Source organism: Haplochromis burtoni, unplaced genomic scaffold (assembly GCF_018398535.1).
Source record: "Haplochromis burtoni strain Fernald_Lab_line unplaced genomic scaffold, NCSU_Asbu1 Contig_49, whole genome shotgun sequence".
NCBI lineage: Eukaryota > Metazoa > Chordata > Actinopteri > Cichliformes > Cichlidae > Haplochromis > Haplochromis burtoni.
The window spans coordinates 902118-921652 of NW_024582410.1; the positions used below are offsets into that span (position 1 = coordinate 902118).

General features: G+C 39.6%; 2 protein-coding genes across 10 annotated transcripts in view; one reads left to right on the top strand and one right to left on the bottom strand.

The window, feature by feature from the left end:
- The first annotated feature begins 1547 nt into the window (after nt 1-1547).
- On the top strand, nt 1548-7021 carry LOC102314043 (endoplasmic reticulum-Golgi intermediate compartment protein 2). 4 transcript variants are annotated; one of them, XM_042220480.1, is made up of 13 exons: nt 1548-1711; nt 2729-2867; nt 2950-3058; nt 3164-3210; nt 3308-3375; nt 3466-3506; nt 3656-3757; nt 3888-3983; nt 4065-4120; nt 5175-5273; nt 5398-5495; nt 5582-5744; nt 5859-7021. In XM_042220480.1, the coding sequence occupies exons 2-13, from the start codon at nt 2762-2764 to the stop codon at nt 6023-6025; spliced, it is 1152 nt and encodes a 383-aa protein (XP_042076414.1). In that variant the 5' UTR covers nt 1548-1711; nt 2729-2761; the 3' UTR covers nt 6026-7021. The 4 variants fall into 4 exon arrangements, with proteins under 4 accessions (XP_042076414.1, XP_042076415.1, XP_005923620.1 ...); XM_042220481.1 differs by having other exon boundaries at nt 2737-2867; XM_005923558.3 differs by having other exon boundaries at nt 1549-1711; nt 2734-2867.
- A 240-nt stretch (nt 7022-7261) lies between these two features.
- The window catches only part of si:dkey-97m3.1 (fatty acyl-CoA reductase 1), a 59135-nt gene continuing 46861 nt past the window's right edge, over nt 7262-19535 (bottom strand). For 5 of the 6 annotated variants that reach the window (XM_005923554.3, XM_042220478.1, XM_042220477.1 and 2 more), the window contains 7 exons: nt 17262-17306; nt 17054-17172; nt 15726-15793; nt 11480-11651; nt 11261-11390; nt 10391-10518; nt 7262-10183 (listed from right to left, as the gene is read on the bottom strand). In XM_005923554.3, coding sequence (XP_005923616.1) covers nt 10021-10183; nt 10391-10518; nt 11261-11390; nt 11480-11651; nt 15726-15793; nt 17054-17172; nt 17262-17306 — 825 coding nt within the window. In that variant the 3' untranslated portion in view covers nt 7262-10020. Of the gene's footprint in view, nt 10184-10390; nt 10519-11246; nt 11391-11479; nt 11652-15725; nt 15794-17053; nt 17173-17261; nt 17307-19535 lie in introns of all 6 variants that reach the window. The other variant, XR_315887.3, reaches the window with a different exon arrangement.

Genomic DNA, 19535 nt, shown 5'->3' on the forward strand with positions numbered 1-19535 from the left:
TTGGTGCATGCAGAGGCTCCAGAGTGCTCACAGCACAGAAGACACATGTGAGGTTATCTGCTAATCTCTGCCCATTTTTTTTTCTTCTTTGTGCATTTTTAAGCATGCACCAAGGTGTAAACATCCCCTTTGTCTTCAGGATGATAATCACAGCCTTGTTTGTAGTAGATCACTATCAGTGCTTCCTATTATAGGTTTTCTCTCTCGTCAGCCCCGGTGTGAGCAGCTTCATGTCTGGTGTGCAGATCCACCGCATGCACGTAAACACTATTCCTGGAAGTTAATAAACACTTGTGAGTGTAGGCTGGTGCTGATGGATGGACATGAACAGCTCTTCTGCAGAATAAGGTGTAATCAGTGTACTCAGCTTTTTGAAACAGACGAAAATGTTGACTTTGAGTTTCATTGCAATCACTATGAGCACCACATAAACATCCATTAAATGTGTAAATAGGAAAAGAACGTGACAGTCTGAAGGCATTATAAGGAAACATGGTAATGGAGGTATAGGTTACCATTATTATAGATTTTATAACATGCATATTAAAGAACAGGATTATCAGGACAAGCGAATAAATACTACATGAAGTCAGATGAACAGACATGAAGATAATAAATGCAATAAAGCTTTGAAAAAGTCTGAAAAACAAATCTAGACAAATCTCTGTGAAAGGGACACCATTGAAAAGCAATACTGGGTGCCCATGACCTTTGGTTCCTCAGGAAGCAATGCTTTAAAAAAGGGTGTGTTTTTGTCATGAAAATCCCTGCATGTTCCCGGGAACACTTTCTAAACTCATCATCTGTGAACATCAGTTCATTATGCCACATATGCCAGTTAAAGTTTTATCATGTCAAGAAGAAGCTAAAATGTGACATATTTTTAATGGAAGATCTTGCATTTTTTTAGAAAGACAATGCTAAGCCACATACTGCCTCTATTACAATAGCGAGACTTCGTAGTAGAAGAGTCCGAGTAATAAACGGCCCTGCCAGGAGTCCAGACATGTCACCAGCTGAAAACATCATGAAACGAAGAATGCAATGCAAAAAAGGATTCTTATATGAGACAAAAATGGGCAAACATTCCAACATGTGCGTATTTAGACATGCAAAAATCCTCAAATAAGCATAGTCTATGTACCAAAAGCTTCAGTATGCTGGCTAGTTATCCTGATAATTTTAATTTAATCAGCTAGTGATGTGTTCAATGTGCATATGTATGTAAATATACACATTTCTGTCATTTTTTTTCTTGTTTTTTACACACCCAACAATTTTCACTGTAGTTCTATCAATCTAGTTTTACTTAGCTTTAGGCTTAGTGTTTTTATTTATTAAAATAATTTAATATAACTGTAAAAAAAAATACACACGTACACATATTGAATATTTATTAAAGCCTGGAGTATTTCATTTATGTGATTTTACTGTATGCTGTATTATGGTGTTACAGCTCCACCTCCTGATTGAAGAGCGCAAGTGCGCTTACTGTGCGTGGGCGTAAATGGGCAGCGCGCGCACGCTGCAAACGTCACGACGAGACGAAACGAGGCAGAAGCCGGCGCGCCCCGCCCCCCTGTGTGTTAGCATCATGGATGAAGGTGTAGAAAAATCTGCCAGGTATGATATAAACAGTAGGCAGCTGCTGGAAACGGGAGTCCAGGGACTCTGCGTCAAGATTTAACGTCTAACTAGATGACCAAAAAAGGTAAGATCTAAAAAAAAAAAAAAATCGGCACGGTGTTGTTACGCTAGTGATGGACGTCTGGTTTCAAATGATCGTTAAATGTGATGCTTTCGCCTAATAAAAAATCTATTATCGATACTTTTCCGGGACATTTCTGCATACAAACAGCGTCAATTCAAATTTTTACTACTCTGCCGTTTCTCTTCGATGATGTAATGCGATAAAAGATATAATAATATATGTGATGTGAGTGAGATATTTTCACATTAGCAGCCATTAACGTCGGCATCAGTGATATATTCACAGTATTTCATTAAACAGAATTCGCTCAAAAGGATTATTATGGACAAATAACTAAAGTAATCATTAATGTAATGGTATAAATGACGTTTTATTGTTATTTTTATCATTGCTATTGTAGAAAAAGTGAGCCTGGTTTAAACAAATTATGCAAAAAACAAATAAACACATTAATAATAAGAATAAATAAAAATAATAAAAGAAATGTATTATTATTTATTGATTTTTTATAATAATAATAACAATAATATATTATTATTATTAGCGATTATTACTTAAAAATACTTCTGGTTCTGTTTAAATAAATATTTGATTTTGTAGTGAGATAATTTTGATAATCACCATGTTTTTTTACAACAATTGTTTTTAATAACAATTCTATGGAACTTTGTTTCTGCCACAATTCTTTTTAGGTGTCCAGAAAACTTCAGGTTATTGCTTCAAAACTTATTCTTGTTGTCTTTACATTTTGACTTACTCACAAGTAACTTAAGTTTCAAATAAATTTGACGTTATTAGTTTATCCAGTGTTTAGCATTTGGTTCAAGAGTTTCTTTCCAAAAGGTTCATTGATATTTCATTATTTTTATTATAACTGTAATAATTTTTTCCCCCTGATCTGTTCCTTCAGCCTTTTTGCATTCAGTCCACTTGTTCGATACATTTCGATTATATTGATTTAACACGTTTGCATTAAACAGGTGTACTGTGTTAATCTGAGGCTTGTTTTAATTGTGGTGGAGGAGGTGGAGAACTGCTGTGAACCTGAAGATGAGGCGTCTGTCAAGAAAGAAAGCGCTGAGCCTGGTGAAGGAGCTGGACGCCTTCCCCAAAGTGTCAGAGAGCTACGTGGAGACATCGGCGTCAGGAGGAACAGGTGAGATGTCCCTGCGAGGACAAGACAGCAGGAGCAGCAAAAGGGAGGAGTAACACTCTCTGCTCATCTGTCTCCTCCACAGTGTCACTTTTAGCGTTTAGTGCCATGGCACTTCTGGCTGTCTTAGAGTTCTTTGTTTATCGAGAGACTTGGATGAAGTATGAATATTCGGTCGACAAGGATTTTTCCAGGTGAGATGTTATTACTAGGTTATTAAATGTTAATTAATTGTGACTTCAGTCTGTTTTTCTTTTTTACAGTATGATGTCACGGTAATCTTTTTATCCTGATTTCAGTAAATTGAGAATAAACATTGACATAACAGTCGCCATGAAATGCCAGCGTGAGTATCCCACCTTGTTTGCCGTTGTCAATGTGGAGAAGTTGCTACCTGAAGCGCTTACATCACATTAGCGCACATATTTCAACTCTGATTGTAGATGTGGGAGCAGATATTCTGGACCTGGCTGAAACCATGATCACATCTAATGGCCTGCAGTATGAACCTGTGAGTCAAGCATGTGTCTGAAAAACCTTAAGGTCATTTCTGAGGTGTCGCTTCTGTAAAGCAAACGCTCCTGTTTGTGTCTTTGAGCAGGTTATTTTTGAGCTGACCCCGCAACAAAGACTGTGGCAAAGGTAAGGTTTTGTGCAGTTGCGCAGTAAGTTTGAAAAAATACAAAATTCTGGTAATGCCTAAAATTTGGTTATCAAGTTATAATAAATTTCTTGTTGTTTGAAAGCTTTTAAACTTGTTTAGCTAGTTCTGCAGTCTGTTTGTTTTCCAGGACGCTGCTTCTCATACAGAACAGGCTGAGAGAGGAGCACGCTCTGCAGGAAGTCCTTTACAAAACTCTCCTGAAAGGAGCTCCTACTGCTCTGCCACCACGGTCAGTCTCCTATGGGAAATAGTTTTTAATAATCACGTCTCCATTCATTTTACAAAAAGGCAAACACATAAGTGCCCATACATTAGAGTCTGTTATAATAAAATGATGTGCTCAAACATTATGTGCGTAGGGAGGATGCCTCCATGGAGCCCCTCAATGCCTGCAGGATACATGGACACGTCTACGTCAACAAGGTAGCAGGAAACCTGCACATCACTGTTGGAAAGTAAGAACCTCTGTAGCGTAATAAGCATGAGACAAACATTTCTGATGCTGGAGACTAATAGTGATTCTTGGTCTTTTTAAGGCCCATTCACCATCCTCAGGGCCATGCACACATTGCAGCTTTTGTGAGCCACGAGAGTAAGTTAAAATCTGGTTTTCTAATAACACTTCTAATTACACACTTTTATAATCTACAAGCAGACCAGGGAACATTATCTGTCACCATAATCGGTACTCCCCTCAGCTCTCCCTTTTTCTGCATTCAGCAATAAATACTGAGGAAGGCCGTGGCATTTAAACAATGTTTAGACGGTACTAAGGGACTCAAAGCGTGCCAAGAAAATATCCCATTACATTACCAACAGCAGCCTGATTTGATAAAAGGCAGTATGGATCCATGCTTTCATGTTGTTTGTGCCAAACTGTGAGCTGAATATTGCAGCAGAAATTGAAATTCCAGGTCTGGTGAGCCTGTGTGAGTCGTAGCCTTAGTTTCCAGTTGACAGGAAGTGGCACCTGATGTGGTCTTTTGCTGCTGTAGCCCATCTGCTTTATGATCTGCTTTATGATTTAACATGTTGCACATTCAGAGATCCTCTTCTGCAGTTTTTGGTTGTAACTGCAACCAAAATGACCAGAGTTATTTGAAGGAAATGACCAGAGTTATTTGTGCTCTGGTCATTTCCTTCTGAGAACTGGCTCAAACTACTTATTTTCTAGTTTTGGGAACATTCTTGAGATGGTTGTGTGGGAAAACCCGAGTCGATCGGCAGGTTCTGGAATACTCAGATCAACTTAAATCACATTTCTTCCATATTCTGATTTGAACATCAGCAGGTCATCTCGAGCGTGTCTACATGCTCCCATGTGATTGGCTGTTTAGATATTTGCATTTACAAGCAGTTGAACAGCTGTACCTCAAAAAGTGGCTGTGAGTGTATTAAACATTGTTCTTACACATTTAATAGGGAATAATTTAACAAAAAACCCTGAAAACATTAAAGATGTCAAATATGTGAGCCAGATTTAATGGCATTGGAGAAAAAAAAAAGTGTTTTTCTGTTACTAAAAGAGACCAAAGTTGGCCAGATGAGAGCCTTAGGAAATCGAGCTTATAAGGTCCTGCTACTAGTTAGAATGATTGTCCACAGCCTTGATTGAATCTGAGGGTTCTCTCATCTTTGCATTACAGCGTACAATTTCTCCCATCGAATCGACCATTTATCTTTTGGGGAGGAGTTACCAGGCGTCATCAATCCTCTGGACGGCACAGAGAAAATCACCTATAACAGTAAGTCACATGATTTCAGAGGATAAAACATGCAGGAAACATTTGGATTTTCCATTGAATGAATGAGTGCATTTTTTTTTTCATAAAACCCTCAATTATTCTTTCCTGTGTGCTTGCATCCCAGATAACCAGATGTTTCAGTACTTCATTACAGTGGTGCCCACGAAACTGAACACATACAAGATATCTGCAGACACACACCAGTTCTCTGTGACTGAGCGAGTGAGTAGCCGCTAAGCGCAGAGCTTTAAACACAGCCCAATGTTGTGACAGCAAGTAGACTAACCACCACAATGTCTGCTGCCAAGGAACGGGTGATAAACCACGCCGCGGGCAGTCACGGTGTTTCCGGCATCTTCGTCAAGTACGACACCAGCTCTCTGATGGTGACGGTCAGCGAGCAGCATATGCCGCTCTGGCAATTCCTGGTGCGACTGTGTGGTATAATCGGGGGCATATTCTCCACCACAGGCGAGTGGGCTTGGACATTTAGAGCAAAACAATTAAATATGGTTCTAGCTTTGAATTCATGCAGTTATTTTATTCATTTTTTTTTTTTTTTACTGTGCTCTTCTCACTTTTAAGGGATGCTTCACGGGCTCGTTGGCTTCTGTTTTGATGTCATCTGCTGCCGCTTCAAACTGGGACTCTACAGGCCCGGAGAGGTGCTAAACCAGGACGCACAGCTGCACCAGATGAATAATCTGAACCACCACCATACTCCTCTGCTGGCTGACAATCCCCCTCGGTAGTAGCCGCCGATTCCTCGGCCTGCACGGGTGACCAGACAAATAATGATCACAGTTGCTGCTTTCTCATCAGAAACTTGAGTTCGGATTTTCAGATATTTGTTTATTTATTAGAGTTTATAAAGGTTTTTCATTGCCAGCATTACCGTACTGTATATCACAAAATGTTTTTCTTCCAAATGACCAAAAAAAAAAAAAATAGTAGAGTTAGCACTAACTATTGCACTGTAGGAGAATGTGTACCCTGTGACTCTGGTCACATTTGATAACGGTGATGCTGACAGTTATGTTAAAGTTTAAATTCCCAGGAGGTCATTAGCACCGCTGGTTTGTTTCACAGCATTAAAGTGTAAAAAAAGAAGCCCAAAACAAATAAAAGTTGATTCCTAAATGAAATAACATGCAGATGGTTTTTAAACAGGTAAACCATGAAATGATGGCAGTCAGGTTCGAGAAGGATGACTGAGCAAGTGTCATGTTGCCTATTAAGCCATCCTCTATACGGATGACTTATTTTATTTGACTTATTTCAATAAGTCAAGAATGTCTTTAGCAGGTCTACCACATGACATGAGTCTTTATTTAACAAAAATTGAGCCAGTGTGTCACTAAATAGACCCTTACTGCTTCCAGGAGCTGCTAATCAAACCTGCTTGATTAACTGATCATCAGCCAGCTGGCTTGGTCAGAACTGAAGTGGTTCCAGGAAAAATATCTTTCGATTTTCATTTTCTCCTCTGTAACCATGAACGAGTGAGCTGGAAGGCGAGCATGAAAGACTGCAGCACATGTGCACCTTTACTCTTCGAGTTTATTTCAGTTTTGCCAAGCAGACTTGAAAGTGTTGTCAGAGCAGGGAATACAGGCGGTCGGACGTTTTGCAAATGACACCAGAAGAAACATGAAGTCATTGGTTAAGTGATGCCGTTTGTTACATAAAGTAACAGTAGCTCCAGTCTGGGGTTTATGGTACCAACAGTGCTCTGCGTTTGAAAGAAAGAAAAAAAAGAAAAGAAGAAAGAAGACAAGACAGACACACAGAAGAGCAAAACTCCATACTGACAACATCATTAATATAGCCCTGTAGCTCTTTGAGAACAATCTGATGCAACTGCTTCATCGTGCAGGCCTTGTACGACGTTTCGGGTCTAAAATTAAGAGGACGGTTATCATGATTTCACCAGACATGGGCTTTGCATAAACATTTAGTTTTGTCCCTTTTTCTCCCATAAAGACTCATCATTGTTAAGTATTTTTAATTCTGTCAAGAGTAATGCCTTGCAACATATACAATACTGTACACAGCTGTCTCATTCTTTCAGTAAAAATCATACCAGCCGGTCACACTTTTGGTAGACTCTGTGGGAAGCTCTGTGAAGACACTCAACCAAAATAAATCAACAGTCAAATAAAAGTTTTTGGTAATCTATAAGAATAATATGCAAGCATCTATTTACAGATATTCCAAATATGCAGAAAGGATGTAATGCCAGTAGAGTTTTAACGTGTTCCCAGCCCTTTACTTGGGACTTTTTAAATCTGGACTCATATCTCATGGCTCTGTCTTGGTCCAGTTATCTAGTTTTTACTCAATTTAGGAAGAATCATTTGAAACTGGGTCATGAACTTTCACACATATATGCAGATGCAGCTGCAGATGCAGCTGCAACTCTGATTGCTCAGTGCCCTGCCCCTTTAAGACGATGAAGCTGAAGTACTCTGGCATAGGGGATACAATGCCAGCTTAGATTGTAATTTAACCAGTACTTTTAAATGAATTATTCTGCAGAAGCCTCATATTCACACTGTATGGGATTTAAAAGTACCTCACGAGTCTTTAGATATCTTAGTCTGCGTCCAGAAATCAGAAGAGAAAAGAGCCTTAATCTGCACAGGTGTGAGCCTTTTTTTTTTTTTTTTTTTTTTTTTTAAACTGCAAGCTGTTGGACATCCCAGCAACTACTTCTTTCCATTTTCTTTGGATCTACTGAAGTTGTAGTGTGTGTCTCTTATGCACTAACATAATGTTAAAATCACAGTGGTAAAAATCTTTTTTTAAACAATTTTCCAGCAGTGTTTGAAAAACCAGGGCTCGAGATATAACAACTGTATTTATAGGAACCTCAAAATCGGACATTGTCTTCTGAACAATTTGACCCATTTCCCCAAAATTGTTTGGTTTGGTAAATAAAAGTGCACTCTGTTGTGCAGCAGGCAATAATTTCATCCAGACAGTTTATATTTTTAGTGGTACCTAATGGGTACTGCCAACTCAAATTTCACTCATGTTTACCACTGTGACAAGGCTGGTGAGGTCTCCTCAGGATTTCAGGTGACCTGACTTTCTATGCAATTAAACTGCCCTCTCCAACCCCACGCTGTAAGGCGTGGCATTCCTCAGGGCTCAGTACAAGGCCCACTTATTTTCTTTCATCTTCCATTGGATCATTTTAAATATGCATTATTAAATGGATCAGTTTGTCGTAGCAGTCCATTTCTCCATTCTGTGAGGTGAGGCATCTCTTATGGCTTTGTATTTAGTGTTTTAGGAAGAATTACTTGAAATCGGGGCATGACTTTTCACTCATATGCAGATGACACTTTACTCTGATCACTAAATCATAATTAATATCTCAGGAGCACTGAAAACATCTCTGGATAAGTTGAATGGGTACCACTGCTCAAATATAACTCATGTTTACCACTCTGACTTCCTACTACACCAAACTGCCCTCTCCAACTTCACTTTATAAGGTGAAGCATCCCTCAGGGCTCAGTAATAGACCCACTTTTTTTCCTTTTTAACCTCCACTGTGTTGTGCACTTGCAACAAGGGCATGAATTCAGGCTCCTTTGCTGCAGGTAGCTGCAATGGTCTTCAACTCTCATCTTCTATACTATGAGGCATTGAACCATTTTAACTGAATCACTCGCTCCTGCTTTGCCTGTGAAATATCTTTCCCTAACGTGCTAACCTTTTGGGGAGTTGTCTTCTTACAAAGTTTGCTTAGAAACTGTTGGGAAACAATGTGCAGTATATACTGGGCTATACAAATAAAGTTCACTCTGATTTACTCTTATTTATAAATTCTACACAGCCAAGGTCTACCACATATAGTCGGACTAGCCTTTGGCGCAGGTATAAAGATGTAAAAGTAGTAAACTTAGTTTCAGTACAAACTGCTGTACAAACAGGCAAAAAAGTGGATGAGCATTCAAACAAGACGCACGGACATCAACATCTGTGGTCATAAATAAGTGATAACTGTAACAACAGGAAAGGTGGCATCTGTATTTGTAGCCATAGGTGACTCAGCTTGAGTTTAGCTTTAATACTATTCTTAATATACTTCAGATGGGTATTAAGATGGAAAACCACCGGTGAGTTTTTTTGGGGATGTTAAAAAGGCAGTAGATGCACTCATTGCAAAGACATACAGATATCGGAATCACCCGTGTATTAAAGACAAGAACTGGAGATCCCCACAGTAAAAAAACAAAACCGAAAAACAAAACTGAAAAAAAAAAAGAAAAAACCCATGAACTACAATGATCTCATAGAAATTTTCCTCCAATGATGCAGTGCCAGTATTATTCAAGTATGAAAAAAAAGTACTTACAAGGCAAGGCGATGTATTGAGATTTAAGAGGGTGGAAAAGAAAATGGAAATCACACGAAAGGCTTATTGTTGCATATATAATTGGCCACTTTGAGACGAAAACAGTAGGTACAAAATGAATGACAACACTTTTCTTTTTGGACGGGGTTGGAGATTGAAGAGTGCACAAACCGATGACAGATATCCAAACTGAATGCTTAATTCATGGCTAGTAGACCTCATTTTTCCCCTCTTCTTCACATAACTGCCACCCCCACGTGTGCAGAGCCCCGCTTGTCCACATTAAGAAGGATTTAGAGTGTCCACAGTGGATGTTTTCCTCCTGCTGACAGCTAAAGGCGAGGGCTGCTGACTCTGGCTTGAGGCGGTGAGGAAGACTCAAATGGTTAAGGTGCTGGATGCACGGAAGTAGGAGAGGAACTTGAAACAGAGGCTGACCACAAAGTACCAGATGTTTCTGGCCATCTGGGAGCGGGCGATAAACACCCTCCAGATGAAAACGATCAGCAGGGTGTTGAAGGTGTAGCGAATGTTTCTCAGTCTGGAAGAAGACAAGAGGGAAGCAGATTAAAGACTTAACATACAAGTTCTTAAAAAGCTTAAAGATGTAAATGAGATGATAAACAAGGAAGCTTGTGCATATGTTTTCCTAATTAATTATCACAGTGAAATTCTTCCAAAAATAGAATGATAACTGGTGGGGAAACACATACTTGAATCCTGTACTTTTAAAGGCTTGTTGACTTACTTTCTCAGGTGCTGCCTGGCAGCAGGAATGTCAGACATGTCTTCGTTCAGGACATACTTCTTGGTGCCGATGCAGTAGTTCTCAATGTACTCGGGCCAGTTCAGCTGGCGCACATCAAAGTTAAATGTCTGCAAATAAGATGGCAGAAGTTGAAAATGCTGAAAATAGAAACTGAAAATAAAAAAGCTGCTATTTTTGTGACTAAAAGTGCATGTTCACAAGTGTTTTCTGTCTTGAGCTCTGTTGCAGTTGTGCATGATGTGCTCAGCTCATTTACTTATTTACAAGTAGAAATACCATTATGTACTGAGAAGGTCATGGATTCATTTTTGGAGTCAGTGTTATCTATAAAATTTAGGCTCCATGTGCGGCTGCAAAAAGGAGAATTTTTATGGAAGCTTCTTTCTGCAACTAGGTTTTTTTTTGTTTTTTTTTAATCAATCCATAAAGTCAAAGTTTTGGGTTATTATCTCAAAATGTTTAGGTAATGAGAAGTTCAATTTGTGAGATAATAACTTGAAATTTCGATTAAGCCCCGACTGTTTTTTCCCCCTCAGTTTCACAAACTAAACTTTATTTTTACAGTATGCTTCTTTCAAGGTATAAAACTAATAAAGTAAAACATTAATATTAATCCAAGCATAATTAAAAACAAGCATGCAAGTTAAAAACCCATTAAGACAACTTCCCCATCCGCTGCAAAAGTAATAAAGTAAAATAAAATTATGAAGACCAAAAAGTTTAAACCAATAAAATAACTAGATGGTGAGGTAAGTTCTGAATATTATTATTCAACACCTGCATCTTTATGTGACCCTAAAAGGTGTATTATTGGTCCAAAATTTGCACCACGTACATGGTTAACCCTACCTTCCTGTCCTCAGGGGTTAGCTGGCCCATCAGCATGCTCATGTTCTCAGAGTTCCACTCCCAGTCCTGGCTGCTGAAATACTCCAGCAGGCGGATGGCCTTGTGCAGGCGATTGAAGATGCGCATCATCCTACAAAGACGGAGGAGGTGCAGATTACAACAGGCACAAATTGATTTCTCTTTAGGCTAAAAGTGGGATTAGAAGGAAGCTGGTCTTACTGCGGCTTCTGCCCGGAGAGGCGCAGGAAGAGGTCGTAGATGAAAGCGGGGAACTTGTGGCTGACCAGGATCCAGTACTGGTTTATCAGGTAGTTGGAGGTGATGTTGGCGTTGGGTCTTCGGAAAGCCTGCTCCAAGGGGTTTCTCTTAAAAGAGGACATCACGTGGTGCTCTGCAAATCGAGATAATTGAGGAGGATTAGTCTCAGTGCCGTATTCACCTCTGAGCAGGAAACAAAAACAGCAGGAAACTGGTTACATTAATGAATGTTTATGCACCACCAGGAAGTGACCCGAGTTTCTTTAAAAAAAAATTATTAATATAATGGTGACAGAAACTCAAGGCCCCTTGATTTGTGGCGGCGATCTGAATATTCGCCTGCGGCCGGATTTAGATAGCTCTAATAGAAGAATGCCGGAATCAAGTACTTTGTATAAAAGAGTCTCTGCGCTTTTTGAAGAGGTAGGACGTAAGACGTATGGAGAAATCGTTTCCCTACATGGAGAGATTATTCTCATTACTCAGCTCCACATTCCCTTTACATGACGTTTGGAAAAGATAGGGATAAAATCCAATCATGTGAGATGGGTACAATAGACATAAGTGACCATGAACCACTGTATCTGACAATTGATTTAAACGTATACCCCAAAACATCAACTTGAAACTTGAACTCATCTTTGCTTAAAGATGTAACATTTAAGAAGTAATGAAAGAACTCAAAGATTACCTTGAAATAAATAATAACGGAGAAGTGTCACCTCCAATACTATGGGATGCATTAAAAGCTAAGAGGGAAGATCATAGCATTCGCCTCTTTTCAGAAAAAAAGCAGACACAGGACGATATACGCAGAACTCTTCACGTAATAAATCAGATACAAACATCTAAAAGTAAAGCCATGCTTATGAATATCGATGCGGAAAAAGCTTTTGACTCTGTAAATTGGGACTTTCTTTACAAAGTCTTGACCAAATTTGGCTTACATAATAGAATTATTGATACGGTGAAGGCATTATATACTAACCCTACTGCAAGAACTTTTATTCCCATTATACTTAGAACCTCTGGCACAATCAGACAAAACAAAGACATCAAGGGAACAAACATTAAAGAACAGGAACATAAGCTTGCTTGCTATGCAGATGACATATTAATATACCTAGAACAGCCCACAAGCTCCCTACCTGGACTGATGAATCTATGCCAAAAATTTGGGAAACTTTCTGGGTATAAAATTAATATGACCAAAACTCAAATACTTAACTATAACTATAGCCCCCCCAGCTCACTTGGTTGCTCAATAGAGTTGTCATACCTAAAGACTTAACTAAATTATTTGAGGAGAATTTTGGTTCCCTGCAAAAGAGAATAGTAGATGATATCAAACGATGGGACATGATTCCCTTTCTAACTTTATTCTCACGAATTGAATCAAAATGAATATTCTGCCGAGATTACTATATTTATTCCAAACACTACCAATACAAATTGATCAAAGCCAATTTAACGAACGGGACAAAATTATATGGGGAAGGAAGAGACCAAGGGTTTGTTTTTAAAACTTTACAATTACAAAAAAAGACAGGAGGATGGGGCTGCCGTCACTAAAAACAAAAAACTATTTTCGGGCTGCTCAGTTGAAGACTGATTAACTGGTGTGATATAAGCTATAAAGCACATTGGAAAAATATTGAGGAGAGCATGTTTTCTTTTCCAATACAAGCTGTCCTGATGGACTTAAACATTCAAAAATATATAGACAAGGTCTACAACCCTTGGGTGAAATGTACACTTAATGTATGGAGAAATGTTGTGAGGGAATTTAAATTGGAACAGGACTTGGCTTTATTTAAATGCATGCGTATGACTCTGATTTTGTCCCAAATAAATTGGACTCACGTTTTAAAAGTTGGTCTGCTAAAGGATTACCTACATTTGATAGTCTGATTAAAGATGGGAACTTAATAAGTTTTGATACATTGAAACAAAAATACAATCTGGAAAAGCAGGATTTTTATTGATACTTGCAAATAAGACATTATATAAAGACAACAATCAGAGTGGCGTCGAACACTAATGTAGATTTGATAGCTATGCTTAAAAAGGCATATAATGGCAACGTCAATAAAAAACACTTCCTTTTTGTATACATTTCTTACAAATAAGCTTTCTCACTCAACTGAATATGTGAAGATATTATGGGAGAAGGAGGACTCAAATATGGGAACGTGGAATCCACTTCCTCACGAAGATGGAGGGAATTTGGATGGAAAACTATGATAATTTTTTTTACTTGCTAGTTGCAAGTAAAAAAATGTATAACAAAGAAATGGCTATTACAAGATGTACCAACTTTATCATTGTGGTGGGAAATAACACTAGAGATTTATAGGATGGAGGAGTTAACAGCATAATGTGAATAACAGAGTAAGTTGGTTTTTGTCGTGCTGGGATAAGTGGGTCCAATACACTAATATACATAAGCGAATTTAATTCTCAAATTTTAAAATCAATAATCTGGCAACTGGTCGCTCCCGATTGTTCAGTGTTTCTCTTTTGTTTGGTATTTTGCAAATTGTGTTAATCAATGCCTGTAACCAGCATCGTAAACTGTAAAACTCAGAAAACAAAACAAAAAAGACAGCAGGAAACTTTTGGACTGTGTATTTTAATTCAGTTTCAGGTCAGACTGAGGTTTAAGTAGGAGAGGGTTTATTTCCAGTTTACAGTTGCATGCACTTCTCCAGCATCCTTTACTTTAATGAGCCTTCTCATTAAAGAATTGCCAGGAAAAGGGTTCTTAACTCTATTCATTCATCCCTCCCATTTTAATAATTAATTTGTACATTTGTTTCATGAATTATTAGTTTACTTTCTGACTGCTTTTACACTTTGTTTTTAATTTCTGGCAGTCTTGGTCCTCCATATTCGAGCTCTATGTTTCAAATGGAAGCGTGCTTTTCAGAGGTAAACAAAGAAAATAAAAGGTCCTGTGAGGACAGGGTTTTAATACAAGGATCAAGACTTCCAGAAACTCAGCTGGCCTTAATCATGGCATGACCCTGTTTCCTCTGGAGGATATCAGGCAGAAAGTGACCATTCAATGATTTCCCCACTGGGCAGCGTGGGTGGCTGCTCCTCTTCCTCCTCTCAGCATCCAGCGGCGGCCAGCGGCAGGAAGCAGCCATGTGACCACAGACATTACATCACATGGCATGCAAATGAGGCCTTGTAAGGTTTGTTTCCATGACAACAATAATGTAGTGGTTCCAGGGACCGAGATGACCAGATCCGAGGTGACAGCCAGCTGTGGCCTGGCTCCCTGCAGCCTGGTTGGAAGCACCGTGGCAAACACTGAGCTGCTCTCAGAAACCTGGGACACTTGTGATATAAATATTTAAAAAAAAAAACAAAAAACTGAGCTGCACTGGAGTACTTCTTTTCTTAATGTCATATTTATCTAAAAAAAACAAACAAACAAAAAAAACTGTTTTCTCTGAGGGGATGTCCAGTGTTACTGGGGCTCTTCTGATCCTCTTGTTTTAAATTGGCTTCATTTCTAGCTCTCTTCTGGCCCAGTGAGAGTGCAGAGTCCACACTTCCTCTTTCATAACGCGATGAGTCGCAGTGATCAGACCTAATCCCGCCACGAGCCATCTGGTCACGATTTCCTTGGTGAAGAGAGCGTGCTTGTTAATCTGAGGGTCACTCGACATCCTGCCGGCCGGATATCCACACCCAGAGGGCAACGATGTGAGTTTTTTTTACTCTTCACATGGAATCCAAGCAGATGCAGTCATTTAGATAATCTTTTTCCTAAATTCTGTTAATTCATTTTGAGACATAGACTGTTAAAATAATCGTTAACAAAAATCAACTAGAAAGTATAAAATAAAACACTTTAATCCGCCTTCAGACACTAAATGTGTTTACTTTTCAAACATATTGCAAACAAGCTTTAAGATTAGCCTGCATCATTCACTCGCCACCAAATCCATCAAAAACTTAATTTTCTGCTTCTTGCCAGCAGGTGGCAGACTCCCTCCTCTTGAAGCCTCCACCACAAACATCACAACTACATCACAGACACATTATGTCACAACACCCGAGTATTGATTTATGACGAGGAAAGCGAACACAGACGACAGTGTTGCGGGATGCTGGCAGGCAGACAAAAACAGCTCTATAAATATCCGCCTGCAGTGACAGGTTTGTGTTACCGCACAGCAAAGAGAGTACCTACCGATCTCTCCCCAGTGAAAAGGGTTGATGCCGCCGGTCGTGCAGTTGTACACCAGGGCCGTTTTAGGTCTGCAAAGTGTGGAAGATGAAGGTCATAATGATGTCTGTAGAAGGCATTTGGTGTATAATTCCTGCTTATCTGTTTGTGTGGTGAAACTGTGCTGATATAAAAGGCTGATCTTATATTTAAAACTGTTATTCACCAGTGTTTTTAACCCTTACAGTGCAGGAGTCAGCACATAAAATAAGTACATAAGCCTGGTATTGCACAACATTACAAATGCCTGTACATTACAAAATTTGAGAGGTTAAGTGTTTTCATCAGCCTCTCTTAGCAGTCTGAAATGGGTGTGGATGCCGCATATTTTCTCTGCACTCTGTTTCCCGTATGGAAAATCTGACCCTCTGAGTTTTGGTAAGACTGCAGCGAAGCAATGAGTCAGACACTCCCTGGGAAAAACATCTGGCACGGCGTGGAAATGACACACTTGAGTTTACTAGTGTCTTCTTGTTAGTGCCAAAATAAATTTGGTAAGAATCAACAGAAAAATATTTGAAAATCTGGCATTTAACTGATTTTCCCAGACCATTCTGGATTTTTTGTGACAAGTTCTCAGTGCAATTGTTCTCTTCACATCAGGGCCAGGTTTAGATTTACACTTAAAGCTTCTTTTATCACCTCAGGCTGTTATAAAAGTACTGAAGTATTACCGTTACTCTGACGCTCACTAACAAGACACACAGGAAGACCGCGACAACAGGTTTGTGTTGGGCTGCTGGTGGAAATAGCTGCACAAAGAATGTATGCAACTCTATTTTTAGAGTCACTGTTAAAGCATCTATCCAGGTGCTTGTGCCTGAACTATATTTGGTGTTCATAGAGTATTACCCCCACTCATAACAGATGTCTTCTGTCCATGTCACAGTTTACCGAGGCCAAGTAAAACAGAGTAACCTGGGAGATTTACTCTATATACAGACGTACGACATATTCGGACATAAAAATATGCAGAATATCTAGAAAAGGGACAAGAGATTGGGTTTCTGAAGCTTTCTAGCTTCTGCTTTGACTGGCCAAACTTGCCTGAGCAGGCAAGCAGCTATTGTCATATGATCATAACTTTAAGTTTATTTGCTTGTTTTGCCTTTTGTATTGAGCCCAAACATCTGCAGGTTACAGCAGAAATCCCCACAAGTTGGCCGTTGTCCCTATACCTAAAGTGCGCTTGGAAACTACAAGTTTTTAATGGAAAGCCCTCAACGTATGCATTATGGCAAATGTAGGATATTTTAAGTTTAGGGACTGAGTTTTGGGGTTTGTTTACTCACCTGTGTACAGCAGTGTACCAGCCAGCAGCCAGAGTGAGGCTGATGACCACATCCACAGGGATCAGATCTGCCACCGCATCGTTGTTGGCCCTCATGGTGCGCAGGATACCCTTTCCCGCCTTATCACAGGATGACATCATCTTAAAACTCCAAATCTTGCCACTGCAACCAAGAGCTTTGAGATTCAAGGGTAACATGTCTTACTTACAGCTATAAAGACGCCGCTTGGCCCGTTGAAGTTGTCGATCCAACCCTGAGGCATGAAACGGAGAAGAAAAGAAAAACAGCAATGAGACTGAATCAACATTAATTGATTAATTCCAACAGCAGCACACGTGTGGTTGTGTTTCTGTGCGCTAAAGCAGCTGTTCGGGGTTATGTTACTTCCTGCGGTGGGAGAACAGAGAAGCGGGGGATTGTCGGCTTCAATTAGAAACCATTAAAAATGGATGAAATCACTGGTAATAGACTGCAACAGTCTCTAATGTGCGGGGCTGTGGATTCAGAGCTAAGCCTTATCCTCGCTCTAATAATATGTTCTGGTGCAGATAAGGTGCACAGAAGAAGAGCAGGCCACTGGGGCCAGGGGTGTTTTTAGCGTGGCGATCGGCTGTCGGCTTCACGCCAAGCTGAAGACGGAGATGCAGCTTTTATTTTGCACAGCGTGTTGGGTTAAATGGGACATTTCTAAAAGCACAGACTCCCAGAATGACAGGCGCATACTGGGGTTATAAATGTACACAACACATCGACACAAACACGCACTGCCCATCCCCCACCCGCCTCACAGCGCCTGCTGGCACGGGCTGCCAAGGCGATTGCAGGGCCAAGTGTGAGTAAGGTCTTTTGAAGAGTTGCTGCCAGGCCGAGTTTAAAACTGCAGGCAGAGCCAGAAGCTACCAACAGTCCCACTGCACAAACACAAGACCTACATTTCCTGGCTCCACATAAACAAGGACTTTCCTGTGTTGGTCTGGTATTTGTTTTCTTTTCATGCTGCATCATCTCTTCAGAGCTAGTCCTTCAGATGAACTCATGTTTTTTAATTAAGAAGAATCTGAATCGGCTGTTAGATTTCTGCTGAACATCTCTTTGAATAATCGATACATTTATGTCATCATCACGAGTCTAAGGCTTTTTCTGCAGTCATCAGCCTTGAGTGATATATTTATAGCTTTAACGAGGAGTCACTCAGCAAAAAATATATATAAAAAAATAAAATGAAATGAGAGAATAAGTAAATATCTTATAAAAAATGAATAATTATTGGCAAGTTTAAAGTTTAACTCTTTCCATGCAAAATCACATAATTTAAATTAAATATTTACTGAGAAGCAATCTCGCTCACGCTGATTAGTCTGGTGCAAGTTTTCATATAAAGAAATCCACCAGAGACTGACAGCAATAATGCACTCTTCAGCTTTCATGTTTGGGTCCTTAGCGAAGCAGCCTTCAGTCCACAGCCTCCGATTTGCCCTTCTGTCCTTGACGTCCGCCCAAACTCTCCCATCCCAGCAGCTGTTTGGCTTGATGAAAGGTGACTCGGGTGGAAAACGCCGGTCTTTAGCACCGACACTAGCCAATTTGCTTTAATCCAGGGCCACTTAAGATAAAAGCCACAGGAGAGCAGCACTGACCCGGGCAGGATTAGGTTGATCAATATCTTATTTCAATTTGTGTCAGGAGGACACATAATGAGGGGAGGGATTCTAGAAAAACTAGTCCGCGTCATTCATGGGTGTCCAACATGCACCTACAAAGAAACAACCAAGTCAAAAAAGGGGGCACGTTCTGAGCAGAAAATGAGCCAGCGATGAAATAGGAAAGCAAACGACTTGCACTCTGCGAGGATCCAAGCACTACAGCTCTTAATCACGACATGCATCACAGACTGTATAGAAAAGATGCAAGCAGAAAAAAAAAATGGTCTGAATTTCTAGTTTTGACTCTTGTTTGTGTTCATTTTAAAACACTATGGTTCCTTTATGAAAAATGACCAATGACGACATCTGGTACACAATCCTTTAAGCCTGTTTTTATTAATCAAAGTAAGCATAAGCATGAAGGTGGCCCTACTAACTCGGCAAATCACGTCAAATAAGGATCGTACAACCATCGCAAGAGAAATGGCTGAAAATAAAGAGTGGAATATATGTTACGGAGCAATTAACTCATAAGACTTTGAGGAACAGTGTCGAGAGAAAAGGACCATGTGTAGGTGTCAATGATTGGGTGAGAACTGAAATGTTGATGTCACAAGATCAAACTGTAGAGATTAAGCTATCAGACAATTAATTTGTTGCTTTGTTTTATTTCAATTTTTTTTATGTGATTAAAATGTAGGTGTTCACAACCCAATGACTGACATCAGTCGCTACCATCCATCGTTTTTGTACACGTCTTTACAAAAACTATGTCCTATATGTCTTTGACATATAGGCTCGTGAAATTCTTTCACAAAGACGTGAGCCATAGTGGGCGT